Raw genomic sequence first — 23,030 nt, 5'->3', positions numbered from 1 at the left:
TCCCAGACTTCATCTAACTGTACCACAGCATCTCTGAGGATCTGTAATCAGAGCGCCGTCCTCTGCTGCTGTGACAGGCAGTTTCTGGGTCACTCCTGAGCCCTTAGAGATGGCCCAATCCACCAGCATCAGAAAGAGAGAGAGGGGGAGGTATTTATAGAAAAATGGGGCTTCACTGTACCTTTCTCTCGCAAAAGAATCATTAAAAGACCCAGCTAGCTTGTCCCAGATTTCTGCTCCGCTCTTTGCTTGTGGGTTACAGCTGGACAAACTTAGAGGAGATGTAGAACCAGGGCTGCGGAGAGCTCGACGCCGCTCTCTTGGTTTACACCTTCTGGACCGGGATCTTCGTTGAAGGGTGTTCAATGGAGGCAGGTTCTGCTGGATTTATTCGGTGTTATAGTCGTGGAGAAGGTGACCTGTTGAGGAAGGTAAGAGGCTGACCTGGGGTGACCCCTCAGAGCTTGTCTTTCCATATCGGCACGTACTCGGAACGATTCTGAAACCATGATGAGAAGACTTTTTAAGAGCCAGAAGGGACGTTTCTCCCTTCGCCAAAGCAGATCTGGATCCCGCAGCGCCTCCAAAGATTTCTGTAAGTTCCTAAGATGTAAAGGCGTTTAAGAGGGATCTGTGGGGTTGTGACTGAAATGGCAATATGTTACATCAATAATGTTTTTAAATTGATGTTACATTGATAACATTTTATAAATACACATTTACATGTATGCATTGTACATGTATACATGTATGTATGCATTACATCTGAATAAAATTGTGTGTTCGTTCTCACAGATCCAAACCCCAATGTGCTGAGAGATTTTCCCCTGAATATTGGTGGGTGGAAAAAACTTGACGTCATTTCTTATTATTCCATCAAGCCTGAATTTGTTATACTTTTCTCAAGGAGATCCTAAGATTTGATCTTAGATTTGTTTTACAATTTAAATTTAATTTAATATGTGATATAAGATGAAAATACAATATGGGTGGGTGCAAGAAGACCAAGAAATCTACATTTTAAACATCTTCAATAATGTTGTATTTCATTTATTTGGCAGAATTGGCTCTTCCAGCGAACAACCAGGGTTGGCCGGAAGACTTTGGCTTTAAGCTGGGTGGAGATGGACCCAGTTATATCCTCTCTGTGGTGGAGGGCAGCAGCGCTTACATGGCAGGACTGCAGCCGGGTGACCAGGTTCTGGAGATCGACGGGCAGAACGTTTCCACTCTGAGCACGAAAGCACTCATCGCCCTGGCTCAGACCCTCAAAACAGTGCCGCCCAGCATCGGAGTCGTGTCTCGGATTGAACAGGTCAATTTTACTTGATCATTCACTAACATATCAGGCATAATTTTTGTTTCAGATGACCTAATTCATTACAAAAATTCAGTTACTATAGGAAATTTGATTGTTGACTTCCTTTTTAACTAAACTTGTCCTAAATATCTAAATGGCAGCTGCTATTTGCACTAAGTGAAAGTAGTGGCAGATGCTATTTACACTAAGTTTAAATTAGGTTCAGTTAACACTAAGTGAAAATAGCAGCATTTCATAGCAATATGCTAGTTAAACTAACCGAAAATAGCTGTATTTTCTTTGGATTAAGTAGAAATAGTAGTTAGATGCTACCGGTACTTATAAATAGTGGCAGATAATGTTACTATTTGTACCTCAGTATTGTTGTGCATTAAACATTATGCAATAATAATAGAGTGTAAATCATTATATTTATAAAAAATATTAAAATGATGGCAATTTATTGAGATATTAAAGCCCTACACCCTCAACCTTAGCCTAAACTTTATGAATAAAAATGAATTTTAAATCTTAAATCGATTTGATCAAAAACAAATGCCTTTATGATCTGTAATGTGATACAAAAAGGTAAAAGAGTTTATTCAGCGAAATGTGGATTTGAACCCCGGCCTCCAGTGCAAGAGCTTAATAGACTTTACACCTTCTGCAACTGGAGTCGCTGTTTGAAATGGCGTCATTCTTAGACTTTCTCTAATCCAATCACATATTGGTGGGCGGAGCTAGTGCAAATAATCTCTGCCAACAAGGCGGGCTATTTGTACTCGGTGTAAATAGACACTCCGTATCTAAATGCAGATGGCATTCCCTTTATTCATATAATGTACATTGGCCCCAGAAAGTATTTGGACACTTTATTGATAAACTTTGATCGACCAAACAAATGATGAAGATTTCTCAAAAGTAACTTTTCCGAGCCATTTTGCAATAACTTTAAACCAGCAGTTGTGAAGATATAGTATCAAAATACTTTTGTCAATATTTTTTACTAAAGGTCCAGTGTATGAAATTTAGCAGCATCTAGCGGTGAGGTAGCGAATTGCAACAAATGGCTCACTCCACCCTTCCCCCTCCCTTTCGAAGTGTACGGTGGCTGACACAGAACTCAGATTTCATCAAATTTTCGCTTCTTTGCAGAAGGAGATAACATAATTACGAAACAGCAGTTTGTCTGTTTAGGGCTACTGTAGAAACAACATGGCGAATTCCATGTAAGGGGACCCGCGGTGTATGTAGGCCTAGATAGAAATATTTCATTCTAAGGTAATAAAAACATAACGCTTCATTATGTAAGGTCTTTATACACCTCTGAAGCCGTACAGTACTATATATACAGTATATATACAGCACAGTTTATCTTGGTTTGTTCAGGGGCTCTTGTTTGCTCAAGATGCCCTTCAAGTGAATTCAAATCTCTAATTTTACTTTGCTACTACTGTGAAAACCAGGTCATTCACCTTTATCCACATCTCCACCACAGATGGACATTTCCCCTGGGCCTGACGGTCGATTCGGCTTCACCATAGTGGGAGACAGCCCCCTGCTGGTGGAGGACTGCATGCCCAACTCTCCAGCAGGGCGGAGTGGTCTCCGGGCAGGTGACTATGTGATGGAGGTGAACGGGATTCCAGTGAAGCAACACGAGACGGCAGCGGCCATGATCAAGGTGTCTCAGGGCCGCACGCTGCGCCTGGGCGTCCTGCGTATCAACCGGTGGCAGAAACGCACCAGCACCAGCATGAAAGAGACGTATCAGAGCGGAGACATGTTCAGACAGGACCGCAAGCACAAAGCTCTGGAGTTTAATAAAAAGGTTGGTTTCCAAAACCTAAAATCACAAATGGGACACCTTATGGTCACATTATGGTTATTGCATAACAGCAAGTACACATGAAGTGCATTATTTAGAACAGGGCCTTAAATCTCTGAAACCTTCAGACCTTGACCTGGATATAAAATGTGAAAAAAGTTCATTCTGCACATGGTTGCACTTACGACAGATGCTCTGTCTGTGTTTCATAGGTTGAAGAGATTTTAGGGGAGGAGCCTGAGGTGAAAGAGAGGCTTTTTGATTTGCTGAAGCAGTACGCAAATGAGAGGGACGTTGACGGACTGGCATCCACCCTTCCAGAAATACTGCTTACCGAGGAGCATCAGCAACTGATTGACAGCATCAGGTACCAATGAGCTTATATGACACGCCTCTTAAAGGGCCTGTGTCCCAGACTATCAGTGTGTCCGAAATCTCCCCTATACCCTTATTCACATTACCTAGGTATACTGTACATTTAATGTACATGAGTGAGTGAATTTGGACACTGAGTACACCGGTAGGGCTGTGGGCGTCATCTTCTGCTGAGACACAATGCATCATGGGATTGAATTAGTGCACTCAGTGTCCACAATGGCTTCCTCAAATAATGCACTATATAAGTATAAGACTTTTTTACTGGTAATGGCGTTTATTTTCATCAGCATTAGTTCATGTTCAACCATGAATCAGAATTGTGTTTCCATACTGAAATCGTTCATTTTAGCCAACCTTTGAAAGACCTCTGGGGGAGGAGCTCTTTACTGAGTTTAGGGCTGCATAACGATTAATCGCGACTAATCGTTTGCAGAATAAACGTTTTTGTTTACATAATATATGTTGGTGTACTGCGTATGATAATTATGTATATATAAATACACGTACATGCATGTACTGTATATAATTAAGAAATATGTAACTTTTGAAAGGTTTTATATTTATATACAAGTATATAATTTATATTATATATAAATATTAAATATATTTTTTCTTAAAATCATGCATTTATGTGTGTGTATTTATAAGTACATAATTATCACACACAGTACACCAACATATACTGTATTATGTAAACAAAAACTTTTATTCTGCAAACGATTAGTCGCGATTAATCGTTATGCAGCCGTAGTTGTGATGTACTTGCCAACCATTGTGCATGGAACACATAATAGTGTGTTTTTGCATGATTTGAGCTTAATTTATGAAACAGGTGTCAGATGTATTTGTTGGTCGTAAAATGTTGTTTTATAGTGATATATGGAGCGATCTAAGATATACACCACTTTGCAAAATGCACAAATACACTTAAATAATCTTACATACATAAATAAATCTTCGAAACATTTTGATTCGGTTATAAACGTTTTGTTGGTTCTATTTTGTTCAAATGTTTGTATTGTTAAAAAATGGAAACCATTATTGTTTACGACTTCTGAAGTGGTCTATATCAGTTTTTCCATATTCAAGCAGACAGGATTTTGTTTTGTATCACTGAAATATTAAAGGCATTGCAAGTATGGCCGCCAAGTCTGATGTCTTTCCATAAAGGGACTTTTGACTAGAGAAAGTTAAAAGAACCATAACCAGTCAACTTTTGCTTCATCCGACACTTTCAACATGGTTATACAAATTTTTTTTGACTGATTGCAAATGGTAAAAAACATAAGGTTATACTCTGAAAGCAATTTGATCTCTTGTTTTTATTTTCACCTTTCTCTTATAAATTAGCAGGTGTTATTTTTCACTTTCTCACTGTATAATAATCTGCTGATGAAGGTCTTTGTCAGGAGAATCGAATGCGTTTCGTAGCTAAACGGTTTTCACTTACACTAACAGAGCAGTTTTATCTTCCCTACCGCCAGGGAGGAATTATGCCTGAATGATGTCTTTCACTAACAGGCAAATTTTCAGCAAGTGCATTTTAAAAGCAGATGCTTGAAATCTGGACTTCTTTACAAGTGGTTTTACAGTTATCAGGAGAGAATTATGAAGTAGGACACCTGGATCCATGCTTTCCATCAGATTCAACTGAACCCTTAGCTTCTCGACATCGCCAGTAGCCATGACTGCCTTCTTTAAAATGTAAGAAAACTTGTTCAGGCTCTTTCTGGTTGTTGTGCTCTGAATAGTTTTTATTTGTCTGCAATAATTTCTGAGAGCTGTCAATAGTTATTGTGAATATTGAGCAGTTCTGATTTTGTATTGAATCGGGTCATTTGTGTTGAGTATATTTAATGCATGTTATGACATCTCGATGATAGCATGTTGATATGTCTTGCGTGTTGAGGCGTCATTGTCCTTCAGTTCCCTCGAACCCGTTTCTCCGCTCTGCTCTCGTGTCCCTGCAAAGCGTGGCCGGTTCTCCCCATAGATCCTCTCTATTTTTAAGCAGCCTACTTCTCATAATAAGCCTCTCTTAGGTCCGTGATGCACCAGAAGTTTGTACAAAATCCACATTATAACTTTCTTGATTTGAAGTTGTGAGTTTGCAGCTGAGGCACAAAGGACCTGCTGGTACATTTTGGGATCTTACCTTTCATTTGGGTCGGAATGGATCGGATCATTGTAACTAGACATTTTGCATCAAACGGCGCTTTATTTGATCAGTGTTTGTTTTGCAAGAGGTTTCGGGTCGTCTTTACACATTGTCCTTACTCCAAGAAGCTTCTAACTCTTGCTTGCCGGCTTTGTGGATCGGATTGAATGGTTCTCTTTTTTTCTCGCTGACCTGCCTTAGATTTCCTATGGGAAACTATCTCTCTCCTCTGTCTCCGTTCTTGCTCTACTCTTTCATTTATTCTCTCTCTCCACCTCTGAAGCAGCTCCAGCATGATCTCTTCCCTGCACCTATGGTTCTGGATGTACGTTCGAGTCTAACACTAAACTCCCCAAGGCAACCCAGCATGGAGATGTGGGCGAGCTGACTCAGTGATGACGTGACCTCAAGTTTCCTTCGTAGTCCAAGCAGCATTTTTGGTCCTCAAGTTGGCGCTAACTGGTTACTTAAAACCTTACCTCAGCGGGATGCTGGAGATGAATGGCTTTCTTAATCGTCCTGTTGTGTTCGGTCAATGGTTTTTCCAACATCTTGAAGGCTTGAGACCAAGAATATCTGCTTATTTTGTTTGAGAATTAAAATTGAAAGCATGGGACGAGACAGGGGTTTCTCCAGGCGCTTTCGGTAAGAGGGGTCTTTCAGGATCATATTTTGATGAAAGTCTGGTTTTATATTTTTGGAATTTTAAACATTATTGGGCCGTATCGATACGATCATTTAAATGATATGTTAAGAGTAAACCATTGAACATAAATCCATTGTTTGTTATTGGTGCATGGAGACTATTTGAACACATGTTTTACTTGCTTTTATTTTCTAATTGAACGTATTCATATAAAATGTATTAAATAGTTATTAATGTTTTCAAATGGTGCATTGCATGCTTTATTTTTAGATCACACAGACAACTAAAAAAAGAGCAATTCAGAGATGGTGTGAATCTGTTTCTCTGACAATCGTGATGCTTTGATATATTCCTCATTTGCACCTTCATTCAGTTTGAAATGTGCGTCCTTGATCTGCGTCCCCACCCGCTTCTAGTTAATTTTAGATTTCCTGTGACCTCCTTCTAATTGAGGGCATCCTGAACTAAATCAAAGTTGAAAGAAATCTGGATTCAACTCACATCAAGAATGTGTCGAACACAGACGGCAGAGAATGTGCTTGTAGTCTTTTTATCCAAGTGAAGCTCAAATTGCGTGCCATTGTTTATAACAGCAGTAACTTCTAGACACTTTGAGGTAAAAGTTTCAAATTAGTATTCTTCTATTAGTTCTCATGGGAAGTGCCATGACATTCATAATGAATTTTGTTTTACACTTTGTCTAACTGCTCAAATCAACATAATTTTGATTCCTGTGAGGCTGATGACAATTGTGCAGATGTTGCGTAATGTAGATGCCAGCCAGTCAGATATGAGCTTGTCATTTTTGCCAACTTCTGTGCAATACAGCATGAATCAAATAGTCAGTGAATGGTCCAGTAGTTTGTACTCTGAGGCTCCTATTTGTGAATTTTGTCCTATTTAGAAAAGTGCTTCTTGGGTTGCCACCTGATCGCCAATGTAAAACTGTTTGAGATATTTGCAGACGCAGGATTAGACTGAAGCTCTTGAGCTGCCAGCTGCTGTTGTGTCACATCTCAAAATTCATGTGTATTATCAGTTTTTAGTCATGGACATTCGAAGTGGTATGTATAGTATATAAACACAAATTACAGACAAGTTACATCATAAAAATGTGGGTTATATAATTATTTAGTGTTATTTTTGTATTTTAATGATTTTTTTTTTACATGTCATTTAATTTATATTTATATATTATGTACAGTATGATAGATCCAACTATGGGATATGGCTTGCAGATCTTATAGATCTAAAATTTGAGTCCAGTTTCACTAGATCTCTCCCCGTCAGGAACTTATTAAATCCGGAAATATCAACTCCGTTGTGAGTCAATACTTTAACCCAACCACCAGGGAGATACAGAGCTGAAGGGAAGAACAGCAGGCAGGAGACGAAGTGATGTTAAATAAACTGAAAAATGATTTATTGAATAATCTCAGTTGTGCTTTAATGCTCAGTCTAGCTCTGTCAAACTTCGTCTGACTAGAAACAGATTCAATGGGTGTTGTGCATGCAAGATTACAGTCTCAAAACATTGTCTCCTGACGTTATTATGAACCTTGAGATGGAGACCATTGGATACTCATATCAGCATAAGAGACAATACAACTCCCAACGAGGTTAAACAATATTGAAAGTAAGGACGAAATGTAACAAATAATACGAATAAAAGTGAATAATAAAATAAATGAATTAATACATATGATAAATGAATAATGTAATAAATGAGATAAATGAAATAGAATAACAAAATGAAATAAAACAAGAAACAAGTGTATGTTTCTATCCAGATCTATCAAGTATGTAGTAAATATTTATGTTTTTTATTTTATTTATTTAATTTGTTAAATTTTTAATCATATTTAGTGTTATTTATTTGGTATTATATATATTTAGTTTTATTTAATTTATCATTAGTGTTATTTAGTTTATAATTAAAAGTATTACGTTTGTATTTAGTGTTTAAATCTAATTTTCATGTATTTAGTTTATATTATAATTAATAATAAGATTTTTATTAGGTGTACAAAACATTTCGATGTTGAATATTATGCGAATAAATAATGTTTCATTCCCTCCCTCTCTCTCTCTCTCTCTCTCTCTTTCTTTCTTTCTTTCTCTCTCTCTCTCTCTCTCTTTCTTTCTCTCTCTCTCTCTCTTTCTTTCTCTCTCTCTCTCACTCACTCACTCACTCACTCACTCACTCACTCACTCACTCACTCACTCACTCACTCACTCACTCACTCACTCACTCACTCACTCACTCACTCACTCTATTTCTCTCTTTCTATCGCCATCTTTCAATTCAGTTTCAAGGTATTTTTTGGCATGATTGTGTGTTCTTACAATATTACCAGAGCAAAAAACTGTGGTTTCACATTGTATAGAATAAAGAAACAAAATCACTGTCGATGTTTGCCTCTGTATTTTGCACAATTGATTTCATATTTGATTTTTTTTTTAATTCATATTGATTTTTAAAGAGAGCAGCTGTCTGAGGATTTGAGTGTCTTTTAATTTGAATTGCTGTGAAGTGCTTTAGACAAGGAGATATTATTTGATAAGATGCTAAGGATAAAATATTGAGTGAAATATAAAATGAAGTATATATTTTTTTCATTTAATCCATTCTCATGTTTCTGATTAAAATGTACATACAGTATACTGTGTATGGAATAAAAGTAAAACAGTGTATGTGTGCATTGATTATAACAGATTCAATGCACACTCTTTCTCTGTTTTTTTTACTTTTTGTGTATCTCTCTCTCTCTCTTGTCGCGTCCTCGCTCTCTCTCCTCTCTCTCTCCTCTCGCTCCTCTTCTCTCCTCTCTCTCCTCTCTCTCTCTCTCTCTTCTCTCTCTCTCCTCTTCTCTCTCTCTCTCCTCTCCTCTCTCTCTCTCTCTCTCTCTCGCTTCTCTCTCTCCTCTCTTCTCTCTCTCTCTCTCTCTCTCTCTCTCTCTCTCTCTCTCTCTTTAATCATAGAAGTAACCTGCTTACCTGTCAGTTGATAAAACGGTTTATTTTTACCAGCATCTCTCCACAGAACAGACAAAAACTCTTTGGATCACAGGAGCTGTTTTTTCCTTCCTAGCAGATTGAGAAAAAAACAAACATCTCTGTATTATAATTATAGCAGAATGTCTCATCACTGTCTCTCCTCCTCCTCTGTTTAGCCATCCAGCATTTCTCACCAGGCGTGAGAGTTTCTTCACACAGCCGACTGTGAATTTTTCTTCCTCTGTGCCATGTTTGTCAGGATCTTCATCCCTAAGAAGCACAGGCAGCGTTTCGATGAGATGGTCTCGCAGAGCCTCATCAGTCGCCTGAGGGGCCGAAGTTTCAGCGACCACCGGAACAACCGTCTCCGTCGTAGCCGGAGTGAGGACCACCCCGAACGTCTGCTGTCTGTGTCCACCCGAGCCAGCTCTGTGCCGCGGACAGCCAATGAAGAAGTGGCTATGCCCCCTACCCGCGGCCTGCGCAAGACCACCTCACTGATCGGGGGACATTCAAGCTCCTTCTCAACACGCAGGTCAGAGACAAGAACGGCTGTGAAGTGCTTTAGACAAGGAGATATTATTTGATACAAAATTCAGTTTGGCAGAACGTACAGTGACTGGATAAAAAGAATCAATGGAGACATAAACAGAATGATTTACTTTACTGTTGATCCCTGAATGGAAAATTAGCCTTGCTTATTAAATTATCTGTGTCATCACTTCACTTCGTTCTCATTGATTCACTCTTGCAATGTATATTTTTTGGCATTTTATTTGACACCTTTATGGGTTAGATGTGTGCTGTACATACAATGGGGTCCAAACATCTGCAACCACAATTTTATTTATTTAATATTAGCATAGCTTTTATTTAGAGAATTATTAAATAATTTTCCAACATTGGAACATTTTTGGAGCTGGTCTGGACACAAAAATGCATGATTTAGGATTTTATGCATCAAAGGAAGAAAAGAAGGAATTTTCATATTTGTTTAATAAAACATGAAACATGATGTTATGGTGCTTTTAAAGTACATCTAGAGTTTGTGTTTATTTGATTCACAAAAATTCTTGTATTGTCTTTCTATAGGACAGTACGAGTATACAAAGGAAACCAGAGTTTTGGATTTACTTTGCGTGGGCACGCTCCAGTCTGGATTGACTCTGTAATACCAGGTATGAAATCAACACAAGCCAATACCACGAGTTTTTTCACGAAATTTTTAAGATATATTTCCACCATTGAAGAAATGGTTCTTCCCTTGTGAAGCGACTACTATACATGCTGTATATTATAAAAGTGCGGGTTACTTTACATACTTTTTAATAGTCAAAGATACAGATCTTTGTTTATTGTAAACCCTAAAAAGTTGCAGATTGCAGCTTTAATGTTAAGAATAAATCTCTTTCCTCTTGAGAAAAGAAGTCCAATTCAGAATTATTACTTTTTTCTCATTATTTCGCTTTAACACTGCGTTTTCTCCTTATTAAGGACAAGCTTGTGTTTTAAGCTTTATTTATTTTATATGAAAGTCTATGCGAGTATAGCGGTCTGTTTTTCAAAAAAGGACCAGAGAAGATTATGTGAATGATATAACCATGAAAGTTTAGTCAACTCTGAGTCACATCAAAAAGTTATTTGGCAAAAACTGGCAGTTTGCACTAACAGCAGGAGAAAGAGAAAACCAAGAAGACACAACGTAAGACCACAGACTGAGTCAGAAGCGACACAGGTGGTGAAGCTATGTTTTGATCTACTGCAAATCCTTTCAGATTCACACGTTTCCCACATTCAGCCACCGAAAGCCAAAGAGAAACATCCATTCTTAGAACGTGACCAACACACCAGCCGTAGGGGCTTGATTTATAGATCTCACGTCATTTCATAAATACGCCTTAATCTCAGCTGGAGCCCGTTTGATCTGCTGTCAATAGTTACTTTCTGCATGGTCTGTTGCCTTTCCGCCTGCAGGCAGCCCTGCTGAGAAGGCCGCTCTGAGACCTGGAGATCGCATCCTGTTTCTAAATGGGTTGGATATGAGGTAAGGCATGTCATTGGTAAGATGCTTTGATTGTAATGCTGAGCCACAGACATGAACGATCAAAAAATACTCGTTCATAGTTAATTGCGTTTATATTTGTGTGCGTCTTCCCAGGAGTTGTTCGCATGAGAAGGTGGTGTCCTTGCTGCAGGGCAGTGGAGCAATGCCCAGTCTGGTGGTTGAAGATGGGCCACCGGCCTTCACCATGTCTGAAGTCGAGCAGGTGGAGGCGTCTCCTCGCTCCCGCGCTCCGGTGCTCAGCTCCCTGCAGTGGGTCGCAGAGATCCTGCCTCCCAGCATCCGTGTACATGGCCGAACCTTCAGTCAGCAGCTCGAGCACCTCCTCACCATCCAGGAGAGATACACCATCTGTAAAGCCCTGGAGGCCTTCTTCCAGCACAGGTAACGGAAGAGGAGGATGAATGCCCTTCATCGGATACGATAGCAAATATCGACATTGATCATATGGAAATATTTCTGTCGTTTGTCTCGGATTGTGCTAGAATAGAGGGTATAGCGTTAGTTCTGGCAGGTTACTTCAGTCATCCTCACATTAGCTGATCCTCATCTACCTAGAGAAATATGACACTATCACATCTTCTGTTTTAAAATTCATTCAGCTAATAGCAGCTTATCGCGTTTCTCAGGAGCAAATTACCCTCCTCCATCCCCAGCTCCACCCCACATTTACAATCGGGACTCTTTACATAATGTGCTACACTTAAATGTCATTAAGAACTAATGACATCTGTTGTTCTGTTCTGTTTACCCTAATGGAGGTTATCGCTGCACTCCCTGCTGGATGCACAGATGGGCAGGGAGTTTTTGCCCAGAACAGAACTATACCGTCATTTTTGACAGAGTGAACCTGACAGGACTTGATTCGTGTTTTCTTTTTATGCTCTTAGAAATGTGGACACTTTGATTGTAGACGTGTTCCCTGTGTTGGACACCCCGGCAAAGCAGGTGATCTGGCAGTTTGTTTACCAGCTGCTAACATACGAGGAGCAAGAACTCTGCCAGAACAAGATCTCACGCTTCCTTGGATATAAAGTCACCTGTGAGTCAAGCATCCTTTGCGCTTCTGAACTATCTCAATTTATTTTTAGATTTTAGTATACAGAAGATCTTTGTAGAAGAAAAAAATGTGTGCATATATACGGTGTATACGTATATAAGTTTTTTGCGTCATTTATCTACACTAAAATTGTTTTATGAAAAATGAAGAAAAGGCAGCCAGTAAGAGCTCAGAATAGATAGGAAGCCCTTTTTCCTTCTTTCCTAGAAATATTACTTATTTCTACAATTTTAGGTAAAATTAAAACCCTTAAAGTGATAGATCACCCAAAAATAAAAAAATCTCTCATCATTTATTTACCCTCATGTCATTTCAAACCTGAATGACTTTCTTTCTTCTGTTAGCCGGCACCCATGTTTTGTGTCCATACAAAGGAAGTGAATGGGTGCCAGCATTTTTCAGTTACCAACGTTCTTCAAAATATCTTCTTTTGTGTTTTAAGAAAGAAAGAAAGAAAGAAAGTCATACCTGTTTAAAATGACAAGAGGGTGAGTAAATGATGAAAGAATTTTCATTTTTGAGTGAACTTTTGGTAGTGCATATTTAAATGTATTTTAAATGCATTATGGATAGTGCCAGTATCAGAACCTGAACATCCGGCTCATGAGCCTCATCGGCGCAGCAGCTCCATGAAGGTGACAGGAACCACCTACAGGAGCAGTGTGAGAGGACGTAGCTCAGATGATCTAGTGATCGGCACTCATTTGGGAATGGGTAAGCCTTCATTAGACACAATGTTGAATTACACAAAGCCAACAATAAATGTAGTTTACTGTACAAAGCTATGATTACAAAGGAATGTTCTTCCAAGACCAACAAACCGTTCATCCAGAACCATTTTCGACTTGCTTGAATGCAAAAATGTAGATAAAATATCTATTTTGTCTTGTAAAGTATCATTTTTTTAAAGCACTGTAGATATTATTCATTGTATTATACATTTAGAGGCCCATGTTTGAAATAAACCCAGTTTTTCTCCTATCAAAGTGTTCACAGCGACTCCATTACAGGCATTCTATAGATACAGACACATTGAAATGAGAGTTGACGGGGTATTTTCTCCCTGTATGAGGGATCTGCACTGATCCAGTTGAGGTGGCCCCTATGAGACTGACCCCTGGAGAGAGACAATCAGGTGATGGAACTTCTCTACCAGAGACGCCCAACAATCTGACCAATGTGAGCTGTCATCTCTTTATCACACAGATTTGTATGCATAAGGGTTAAATGAAACAAGCTTATTCTCAAACATTCATATCAAACACCCAATACCTGTGGTTCTTCTAGCTGTCAGCAGTGTATGCTGAGCTAGAGAATGCCTATGCAGGGAAGAGATCGAAATCCCTGAAAAGTCGACCTCCCCCGGCTCCTGACTCTCTGGTTAACACGGATGTCTTCCCGCATGCTTCGTCGCAGTCTGTGAGGGCTCACTCTTCATCTCCATCTGTTAGAGCAACTTCAGGTACAGTACAATAATAGTGACTGTTTTTTATGGTGTTACATTAGATTTTGTTTGACACCAAAGGTAAACATTAGTTTCCAACCATTATAATTTTCTTTTTTGGTGTAATGCACAATTTCTACACCTCAACAATGCAAAAATAGCATTTACCCCTTCATCTCTCAGGTAGCCGCAAATCTGCATCAGCCCAGCCTGCACCCCCTCCTCCTCCACCTCCTCCTCCACAGCCTCCAGAGTCTTGGACACAAGAGCCTCCCCTTAGTCCCCAGTGCCCCTGCTTCCCACCAGCTCTTCCCACCCAAACCAGTGCTGAGTCCAACCCCTACATTAGTCTGGACAGCCCACCCCTTTCTCCACCTTCTCCTCCTGACTACCCGCCGAGTCCACCCATTCGCAAGAAACGCTACACGTTCTCACGTCCACCCCGTACCCAAGACACAGATTTGTTCATGGAGGCCCTTGGTGAACAGCTGGGACAGCAGTTATCTGTGGATGATTTCCTCTCACCAGAGAATGACTATGAAGAGGTTTGTTGTGTAGTTGTTGTAAACCAGGTGAATTTTGAGAGTTCCATGTTTTTCTGTACATGTAATCTAAATGCCATCTGTCATTTGGTTCACCAGGATGTTGTCCAGATGACCTTCCAAAATGAGGAAGAGGATGTAGAGGAGGAGGAGGAAGAAGAGGAGGAGGAGGAGGAAGAGGAGGAGGAGGAAGAGGGTCTGTACATGCCTCCAGAGCTAAGCAGTCCAAGCGAAGTCCATAGCAGCAGTGAGGATGCCAGCTCTCTCACCTACTCATCCAGCTCTGAGCACATTCCTCCACCACCCATGACTCCTCCACCTCCTCCCCCTGTCCAATTCAATGACTCCCCTCCACCTGCTGGCTTCACCCCTGACCATGCACCCCGACAACTTACTTTCCGTCGCCACCACGGGCCTCCTCCACCACCCCCACCAAGGGCTAACCCACCTCCAAAACGACAGTCCATTCACAAGGTGTTGCCTACCCGTGATGAGCTGATGACCCAGCACCAAGTCCTCCAGGAGCACCACTCACTTCCAGTTCAATCAACAGCTGGCCATCCTCAACAAACTCAGCAGCAGATGCACCAGTCTCTACCCCCAATTCCCTCTCCAGATATAACTCAGTCATCTAGCCACGTAATCTACGAGATGCACCATCCAACTCACCAGGTTCATCAACACCACCAGGGTCACCAGATGCATCACATTCATCAAAATAAACCGAGTCACCAGTCCCAATCAAGTCATCAAATGCATCAAACTCATCATGTGCACCAGACCCTTCAGACTCAACTTTCGAGCTCCATGGATAGACTGGATAGGATTGAACGAAAGGAACGCTTAGATAGGCACATCTATGAGATGCAGCCTCAACCCTTGCATCTGGACCACCATGCTTATCAGATTCATCAGAGTCATCAAGCCCATCTTTCAAGCTCCATGGACAGGCTCGACAGACTGGAACAGATGCAGCGTTTAGAGCGACTGGAACGCATGGAGCGGATTGAAAGACTGGAGAGAGCAGACCAACAGATGCATCAGACGCACATGGCTCAAGTCGTTTCTCAAGGTAATCACCCATCTCAGCCGAGTCAACAACAGTACCACCACCAGAGTCACCACTCTCACCAAGCCTACCCACCAACCCAACCTCCTTCATCAACTCGCCACATTCACCAGATTGAGCTTATACACCAAGTCCAACCCATCCAGACTGCTCCTCAATACCACCAGATCCATCAACCCCACCAACCTCAACAGCCCCAGCAGATTCTGTCCACCTTCCAGCCCCATCCTTCACAGCAACATCAGATTCAGCAGCAACAAATCCAACAACAACTTCAGCAGCAGCAACAACTTCAACATCAACAACAGCTTCAACAACAACAACAGCTTCAACAACAGCAGCAGCAACAGCTTCAGCAGCAGCAACAGCTTCAACAACAACAGATTCGGCAACAAATTCAGCAGCAGCAGCAACAGATTCAGCAGCAACAACGTTCAACCCCCTCCATTGTGCAGGCCAGGCAGAGCCCTCAACCCATGTACCACGAGTATCGTCATCATCATCACCATCACAGCCACCATGAAGCCCAGTCCCAAACTCAAGCACCAGGTGCACCCCAACCTCAAAGCCACCACGCTGCTAAAGGGTCTACCGTGGAGCCACCGCCACCTCCACCTTTACCTCCACCTTGCATGCCGCCTCCTCTCCCAAAGTCCTCCCCCCAAAAATCTGATTCCAGTCACATGAGCGTGAAGAGACTACGGTGGGAACAGGTGGTACATTCAGAGGGAACAATCTGGGGACAGGTGAGAATTTAGAGGCTCACGCAAAGAAATCAGCACAACTACATATCATTTCAAGCGCAACTTGATTATTTATAAGGATACATATGCTTTCTCACTGCAGTTGGAGGAAGACTCTGATTATGACAAGCTGAGTGACATGGTGAAATTCCTTGACTTGGAGCTTCATTTTGGGACACAAAAGAACCCTGGTGAGTAAAGTGTGAGAAAAGAAATAAGTAGAAACCAGTTTTGGGTGGACTGGTTTTCATGGTTTAGGCTGGTTATGCTAGTTAGCCAAGTGTCCAAAACCCTTCTAAAAAATATTAAGCCAAACCAGTCACATCAGCTAGCAGCCAGCAAAATACCTTTGTCTCGGATACCTGTTAATGCAAGAATATAAGACAAGACACTGAATGTTCTTCCACGTACAGTAAAGTCTATCATCAAAAAGGTGAGAAAATGTAGAGCAGCCGTGAACCTTTCCAGAACTGGCTGTCCTCTAAAAACAAGTGCACGTACAAGAGGAGCGATAGTTAAAGAGGACACCAAGATGCCTGCAGCATTTCTAAAGAAAGAGTACTCTATGACTGAGGGAAACTGTGCCTGTGACAACAATAGCATTCTGATTTCATAGCAGTGATGAAGGGCTTCAAAATAAAAGCCTTTGACCCTGAGAGACCTAGAGATACTTTTATGTAACATCTGGTGAAGATTCTAAGGTCTCATTATAAGGTGTTAAAAACCTACTAAAGCAACTATAACACAGAAATCAAGTGTTTTTAGATTTGTTCAGGCATATTTAACTGTTTTTGGTCTTAGCATTTTGCTTTGTACGGCGTATCAAACCCAAAGGTTGACTTCAAACCGAAACATTTTTAATCAAGCATCTATAGGTTAATTTGACATGTACAGTACGTATGAAATTCAAGATGTTTCTTTGGCTTTAGTAAGATCACCTTATAAATAGTAACTACAGAAGACAATTGATGTAGTCTTACTTACAAATCAGTGCAACAAGAGGGGTGTATCATCATCATTCATTGTTGTAGTTTTGTAGTTTTTACTGGGACCAGTTCCAGAGCACGCTTCTCGTGTGTGTTCTTCATGCAGTGACCAATCTTTCCTGTCAATGTCTCAGTTTCTGTTCTAGAACCCTCGCCTCTAGTGGAAACTTTCAGAAAGAAGGACGTGGTTGAGATTCTCTCCCATAAGAAGGCCCACAATGCTTGTGAGTAGATTGATCTGCTTTGATCTTCTTAGCTGTTAGCATTAGCATATGAGTGCACCACTATAGAGGGTATGCATTGACGTCACTTTCCCACGTGAACATGCCGGGACACGTTCCCTTGAGTGGTAAAACTAAGGCAAAATGGCTGCGTTCAATAGGAGGAACAAAAGACCAGGACTAAAACACGCAATTATTTGCTGAAACTACAAGCAGCTGGACTCGATGGTGATCCTTACGACTACCTTAAGACTTACAAAGGAATCAGGTGTTCTTAGACACTCAAATGTTGCGTGGAATTGCGTTTCCTGATATTGTAACCATTCATTTTGCCCAGTGTTTTACCACTCAAGCAGGCGCGTTCCGGCGTGTTCACATGGGAAAGTGACGACACGTGCATACCCTCTATTGCCTCGACTCTCTTCGCTCTTTTTCATAGCAATCCTGATTGCCCACCTAAAGCTATCACCAGGTAAGCTGCGGCAGGTTCTGATGACAATGTCGAGTGACCGTTTGGAGTCTGCACATATTAAACAGCTGCTCCTGTACGCGCCGGACGACGAGGAGGTCAGACAGTACGAACAGTACAGAGACGACCCAAACAAACTCAGTGAGCCTGACCAGTTTGTTCTACAGGTACAGTTCGATTTATGTTAAGTAGGCTATGGAGGTGATGAGTTGAGATTTTTTGGGATTATTTTATTTTTCGATTAATATACAAAATGCGCATTATTTCAGTAGTTACAGTTTTTTTGTGTGTTTATAATGTGTGTGCGGTCATTGTTCAATCTTTGCGCAGATGCTTTCTGTGCCAGAATACAAGACCCGTTTGAAAAGTCTCCACTTTAAAACGACATTACAAGAGAAAACAGAAGAGATGAGGGGGTCGTACGACTGTGTTTTCAGGGCTTCGCTGGAACTCAAGAACAGCAAAAAGCTAGCAAAGATTTTGGAGGTTTGGCTCATTTATTTGCCCAGTCTCAGTGTGTCAACGAGTAATAAAAATGTCCTTTCTCCTTAACATCCTTTTGCTGATGTTTTTCCAGTTCGTTCTGGCAATGGGCAATTATCTGAATAATGGTCAACCCAAAACCAACAAAACCACTGGCTTTAAGATAAATTTTCTCACTGAAGTAAGCCTGCTTTGTTTTGTATGCATCTTTTTTATGGGGTTTATTTAGCATCATAAATGTCTCTTAAAATGATACTGAACTGGTCTTTCATTATCTGAATCATAATTGTAGCTCAGCACCACCAAAACAGTGGACGGAAAGTCGACATTTCTGCATATCCTGGTGAAATCGTTGTGCCAACATTTTCCTGAGGTTCTAGACTTCGGCAAGGAGCTCATGACAGTTCCACAAGCAGCCAAAGGTGGTGTCTATTCCGTTTGAATTGATCCTATCAAATAAATGTGAAAGGATCATTGGAAATAATGAAATAATTTCTCTTTACAGTGAATCAGAGAAACATCACCTCTGACTTCAGTGACTTACATGCCACAATCAAAGACATTCGTGCAGCGTGTCAGAAAATGCCTTCCACGGCTGAGGATCGGTTTGCGGTTGTTATGAGCGTATCCTCTCCCTGAAAAAAAGTCACGATCTTAGATTTTTTCAAATATAAAATCTCACTTAAAATTCCCAACATTTGCAATCAAGTGAGCATCACTCAATGCACAGTACATTTTAGGCCAAGCCACAAGACACTTCTGGGGCCTTCCAGAACATGATTTAAAAATATATGAATATTAAAGTCATTCATTTTGTCTTGATGTCTATCATAAAGAACCTTAACAGTTGTGTGCAGGGGTTTCTGGAGAACAGTCACCCTACAGTTCAGTCCCTCGAGTCTCTGCAGCTGAGGGCCATGGAGGAGTTCTGTAAAGTCGCATCCTTTTTCGGTGAGGACGGGAACGCCACTACCACAGAGAGTTTCTTTGGCATCTTTACGGAGTTCATTGCTAAATTTGAGGTAAGTTGCATGTATGTTTTATGTCTGGTGTATGAGGTGGATGCTAGTAGAGGAAGTTATTGAGGCTTTTAGGACAAACAGGTGGCAAAAATAGGTCGTTGCTTCTTCTGAGCTCCCTCGAGAGGTCTGCCTGTTTTTGTACGCTCGTTGCTCTCCAAAACCGCAAACTTTATCCATGACCAATGTTCTTAAAGGAATACTTCACCCAAAAATGAAACTTCTGTCATCATGTACTCACCTTCGAGTTGTTCCAAATCTGTATAAATGTCTTTATTTAGATTTAGATTTTGCCCCCCATTGACTCCCATAGTAGGAAAAATTACTTTATCTTTTTTTTTTTGTTCTGTTGAACACAAAAGAAGACATTTTGAAGAATGTAGGACAGCAAACAGTTCTGGGGCACTTTTGACTACCATTGTATTTTTTCCTACTTTGGTATTCAATGGTGGCCAAGATCTGTTTGGTTATAAGCATTCTTCCAAATATCTTTCTCTGTGTTCATCAGAACAAAGACATTTATACAGATTTGGAACAACTCGAAGGTGAGTAAATGATGACAGAAGTTTCATTTTTGGGTGAAGTATCCCTTTAACATGTCTATGAGGATATCCAAAGTGTTTTGTGGCTTAACAAACTAATGAAAAGTGTAAAAATTATGCTAAAAACATGTTTGGCAGAGTAAATATAATAAATACACAGACTTACCTAAAGAAAAGATACAAAACGAAAAGGTCTGGTTAATGCACAAGAACATACAGTGTTCAATTGTTCAAATGCATGTGTATGTTAAAGGTGATCTAAGGTGTCTGTGTTTTTCAGAGAGGTCTGAGTGACATCCAGACTACTGAGATCCCTCCACGCAGCCCCAGGAGTCCCCGCACGACCTCTCCTTTAGCCTGGTGAAGAAACCGTCCAGCACTCCAGTATGTCTGTCCAAACTGATGGACGCCATATCCTATCCGGGTCTTGTCAAGTTATGTAGTGGATTTTATAAAAAGTTATTTGAATACGGGACAAATCAGAAAGATTGTGCTTATAAAACTACATAAACGTATAAGTAGCTCAAGACAATTTCAGTAACAGTAATGCAAAGGTTGTGGATTCAATACGCAGGGTGCATATGAATCCGTCAGACAACTTTTCGTTGTGAAAAGCGAGTTTTTTATCAGGCTCCTACATTTACTTTCTGCAAAGCCAGTTATTTCAGACCGGGCAGAGTGGGGTATTTAGAAGGTTTTGAAGCAAAATTTTTTGAGTAACGTAGGCTATACTATGTGTGGAGAGCATTCACTCAACATCATAATCTCATTTTTGACGGAGGTGGCTTTTAGAGGGTTTTGCATCTAAACTCTTCATATTGAGAAAGAAAATGTACTGTTGAACACACTTTGGATAAAGCACTTGCCAAATGCATGAATGCAAACGGAAATGATTTTGTAAAAGTCTCTGGAACTTTACGCACATTGGGCCTCATTCACGTTCGTAAATATATGCGTAAATTCCGAGTAATTTGCGTTTAAAACAGAATTCCCGTAAACTCTCCTCCGGATTCACAAATACTTCGTGAACGTCAGATTTCATAGTAAAATGTGTGTATGTTAATGAATTCCAGTCGTTCGTAACAGGGCGCGCATGCGCGCTCATTCATAATTAGCATAATCCCCGCCTATTAATTACGGCTACGCAAATTGCGTATCTAGGAATGGTGGAATCCTCTGGACTTCATTCTCTGGCTTGGCTACATTATATTGCTCAAATGCATAAGATACTAATTTATGCTATATGCTTACCAATAAATGAACCAATTAAACTGTGTCCACCAAAGCGTTTTTAACCAGCTAAAAAAAAATACCTGGTGCTCTTCTTGACCAGGTGGTGGCGCCTGAGAACGCTTTGGAGGCACTGCGCGTTATTCCGGAGATGCGTTGGTTGCTGTGATTTAGAATATCCGCAACTTGTATCTTGTTTTGAAGAATATTACTTAATATGAAAATGTAGTAACCATTAATATTAACATTTCCATTGTTGTGTATGATGGTTGGTAAAATCAATGTAGTGTTTGTCCCGCCTCTTCTTCACTGTGATTGTGGACGGCTGTGTAAAAAAGTACAGTGACGAGCTCCGCGTTTTATCCAAAGTGAAAAAGTAAAAAAAGATAAAAGACAGAGCAAAATGACTCGTGAAATATCATTATCAAAATGCAGTGTCATCAGTTTGTCTAAAAGATTACAGAACGTCACGTGCGGTTTTACGCACTGTTTACACGTGGTATGTTTCTTTCGTAACAACTAACATTTTGAAAATACGAACATTTTCATGAATCCGAATTATGTTAGAATGACTTTACGAACGATTGACACAAAATTTGTTCTGCTCGTGTTTCATGAATGAGACCCAGTATGTGAAGAATGAAATAATGTGATCGTTTATAACGCATTTTTGGATTTGCAAATGAAAGAGAGAAGAGAGAAGAGAGAAGTTGGGCAAAAATAATAGCGAGTGAATGAGAATTGGATGAGGTATAAAAAAAGGTAAACATAAAATATAATAAGCACTGTCAGTATCATGTTTTGACAGAATTGATAAATAAATAAAGTTGTTGAGGGAAAAGTGCTGTTCAACAGGTTTTTTATTCGAAATAATGTCTTAACTGATCAAAGTTATTCCTCATGTGCATACTGTTTAAATGCAATATATATAAAATAAAGAGAATACTTTTGTGTAATACTGTACCAGAGATCAATTTAATTATTTTATTGCTTTGAATGAATGTAAACATACAGTAGATGATGATTTTAGTAGATGCCTTTGCTGTTTAATGAAAAATGATATTTTATGCTGCTAATCTGCTTTTATTCCTCATTACAATCAAATGGTTCTTACTGTATTATTTTATTCATTGTACATGTATTGTACGTTGAAAGATTATATGGGACTTTCCACTTCAAATGTAAAGCTTACACATACAGTATGTCTTCAGTGTAAAGTTTACCAGTTCTGACAATGTCCAGAAATTTACAGTATAGTACATTTATTATGTGAATCCATATATTTAATAAAAGAATTAATATTGGTCAGAATTCATCCATCTTTGCATTTGTCTTTTGAGGATTTTTGAGTTTACAAGTGAATGTAAAGACCCATGGGCGTTTTTATGATCAAGGCCCATTTCATAGTTGTTTATATGGTTGTACATGTTTCATGTTTAGAAAATGTTTATGAATCATAATGTCTAACTTTCTGTTTGATTTTATTGTAAATGAAGGCCTACAAAAAACAACATATTTCAAATGAATGCTTTGACTGTCTAAATTAAAATTGTGTCCATGCATTGACAAATGCAAAAACACCCATAACACCCCTATTTTGTTGTTATTAATTCATTTAAGAAAATACATGATTGTTATTTTAGACTTGTAATGTTTTGATTTGGGTTTGTGATGTCTAATGAATGTTGGCATCTCTACTAAGTAACTGTGTATAAGGAATGTTGCAACATCGTTCTGTTGTCATCACTGTTTTGGTAATAAAACACTCTTACATTTTAACCAGAGTATGTCGTCTTACATAAAGAGCAAGTGGAGTTTGATCTTTTCGATCAGAAAGGGAACGTGCCCAAAGT

At 39.9% G+C, this 23,030-nt stretch overlaps 1 protein-coding gene across 2 annotated transcripts; it reads left to right on the top strand.

The window, feature by feature from the left end:
• The first annotated feature begins 177 nt into the window (after positions 1-177).
• On the top strand, positions 178-22,942 carry grid2ipa (glutamate receptor, ionotropic, delta 2 (Grid2) interacting protein, a). Of its 2 annotated transcripts, XM_057346674.1 has the most exons (24): positions 178-595; positions 796-837; positions 1,062-1,315; positions 2,799-3,131; positions 3,341-3,495; positions 9,567-9,842; positions 10,400-10,485; positions 11,282-11,351; positions 11,466-11,753; positions 12,260-12,411; positions 13,003-13,143; positions 13,502-13,608; positions 13,717-13,891; positions 14,057-14,418; positions 14,515-16,230; positions 16,331-16,418; positions 17,348-17,437; positions 17,874-18,070; positions 18,234-18,389; positions 18,481-18,567; positions 18,679-18,808; positions 18,892-19,010; positions 19,244-19,408; positions 20,228-22,942. In XM_057346674.1, the coding sequence occupies exons 1-24, from the start codon at positions 508-510 to the stop codon at positions 20,309-20,311; spliced, it is 5,361 nt and encodes a 1,786-aa protein (XP_057202657.1). In that variant the 5' UTR covers positions 178-507; the 3' UTR covers positions 20,312-22,942. The 2 variants fall into 2 exon arrangements, with proteins under 2 accessions (XP_057202657.1, XP_057202658.1); XM_057346675.1 differs by lacking the exons at positions 178-595; positions 796-837; positions 1,062-1,315; positions 2,799-3,131; positions 3,341-3,495 and adding an exon at positions 5,615-6,309.
• Positions 22,943-23,030: the final 88 nt, after the last annotated feature.

This window comes from Triplophysa rosa, linkage group LG11, assembly GCF_024868665.1.
Source record: "Triplophysa rosa linkage group LG11, Trosa_1v2, whole genome shotgun sequence".
In the NCBI taxonomy this organism is placed as follows: domain Eukaryota; kingdom Metazoa; phylum Chordata; class Actinopteri; order Cypriniformes; family Nemacheilidae; genus Triplophysa; species Triplophysa rosa.
This window is presented reverse-complemented; position numbering and strand designations above follow the sequence as displayed.

Excerpts from the sequence above, each read along its gene's own strand:
- grid2ipa (XM_057346674.1), top strand. The coding sequence starts at position 508 with ATGATGAGAAGACTTTTTAAGAGCCAGAAGGGACGTTTCTCCCTTCGC. Across the intron at positions 12,412-13,002 it reads CCTTGGATATAAAGTCACCT|TGCCAGTATCAGAACCTGAA; the intron begins GTGAGTCAAGCA and ends CATTATGGATAG. Across the intron at positions 13,144-13,501 it reads CGGCACTCATTTGGGAATGG|GGATCTGCACTGATCCAGTT; the intron begins GTAAGCCTTCAT and ends TCCCTGTATGAG.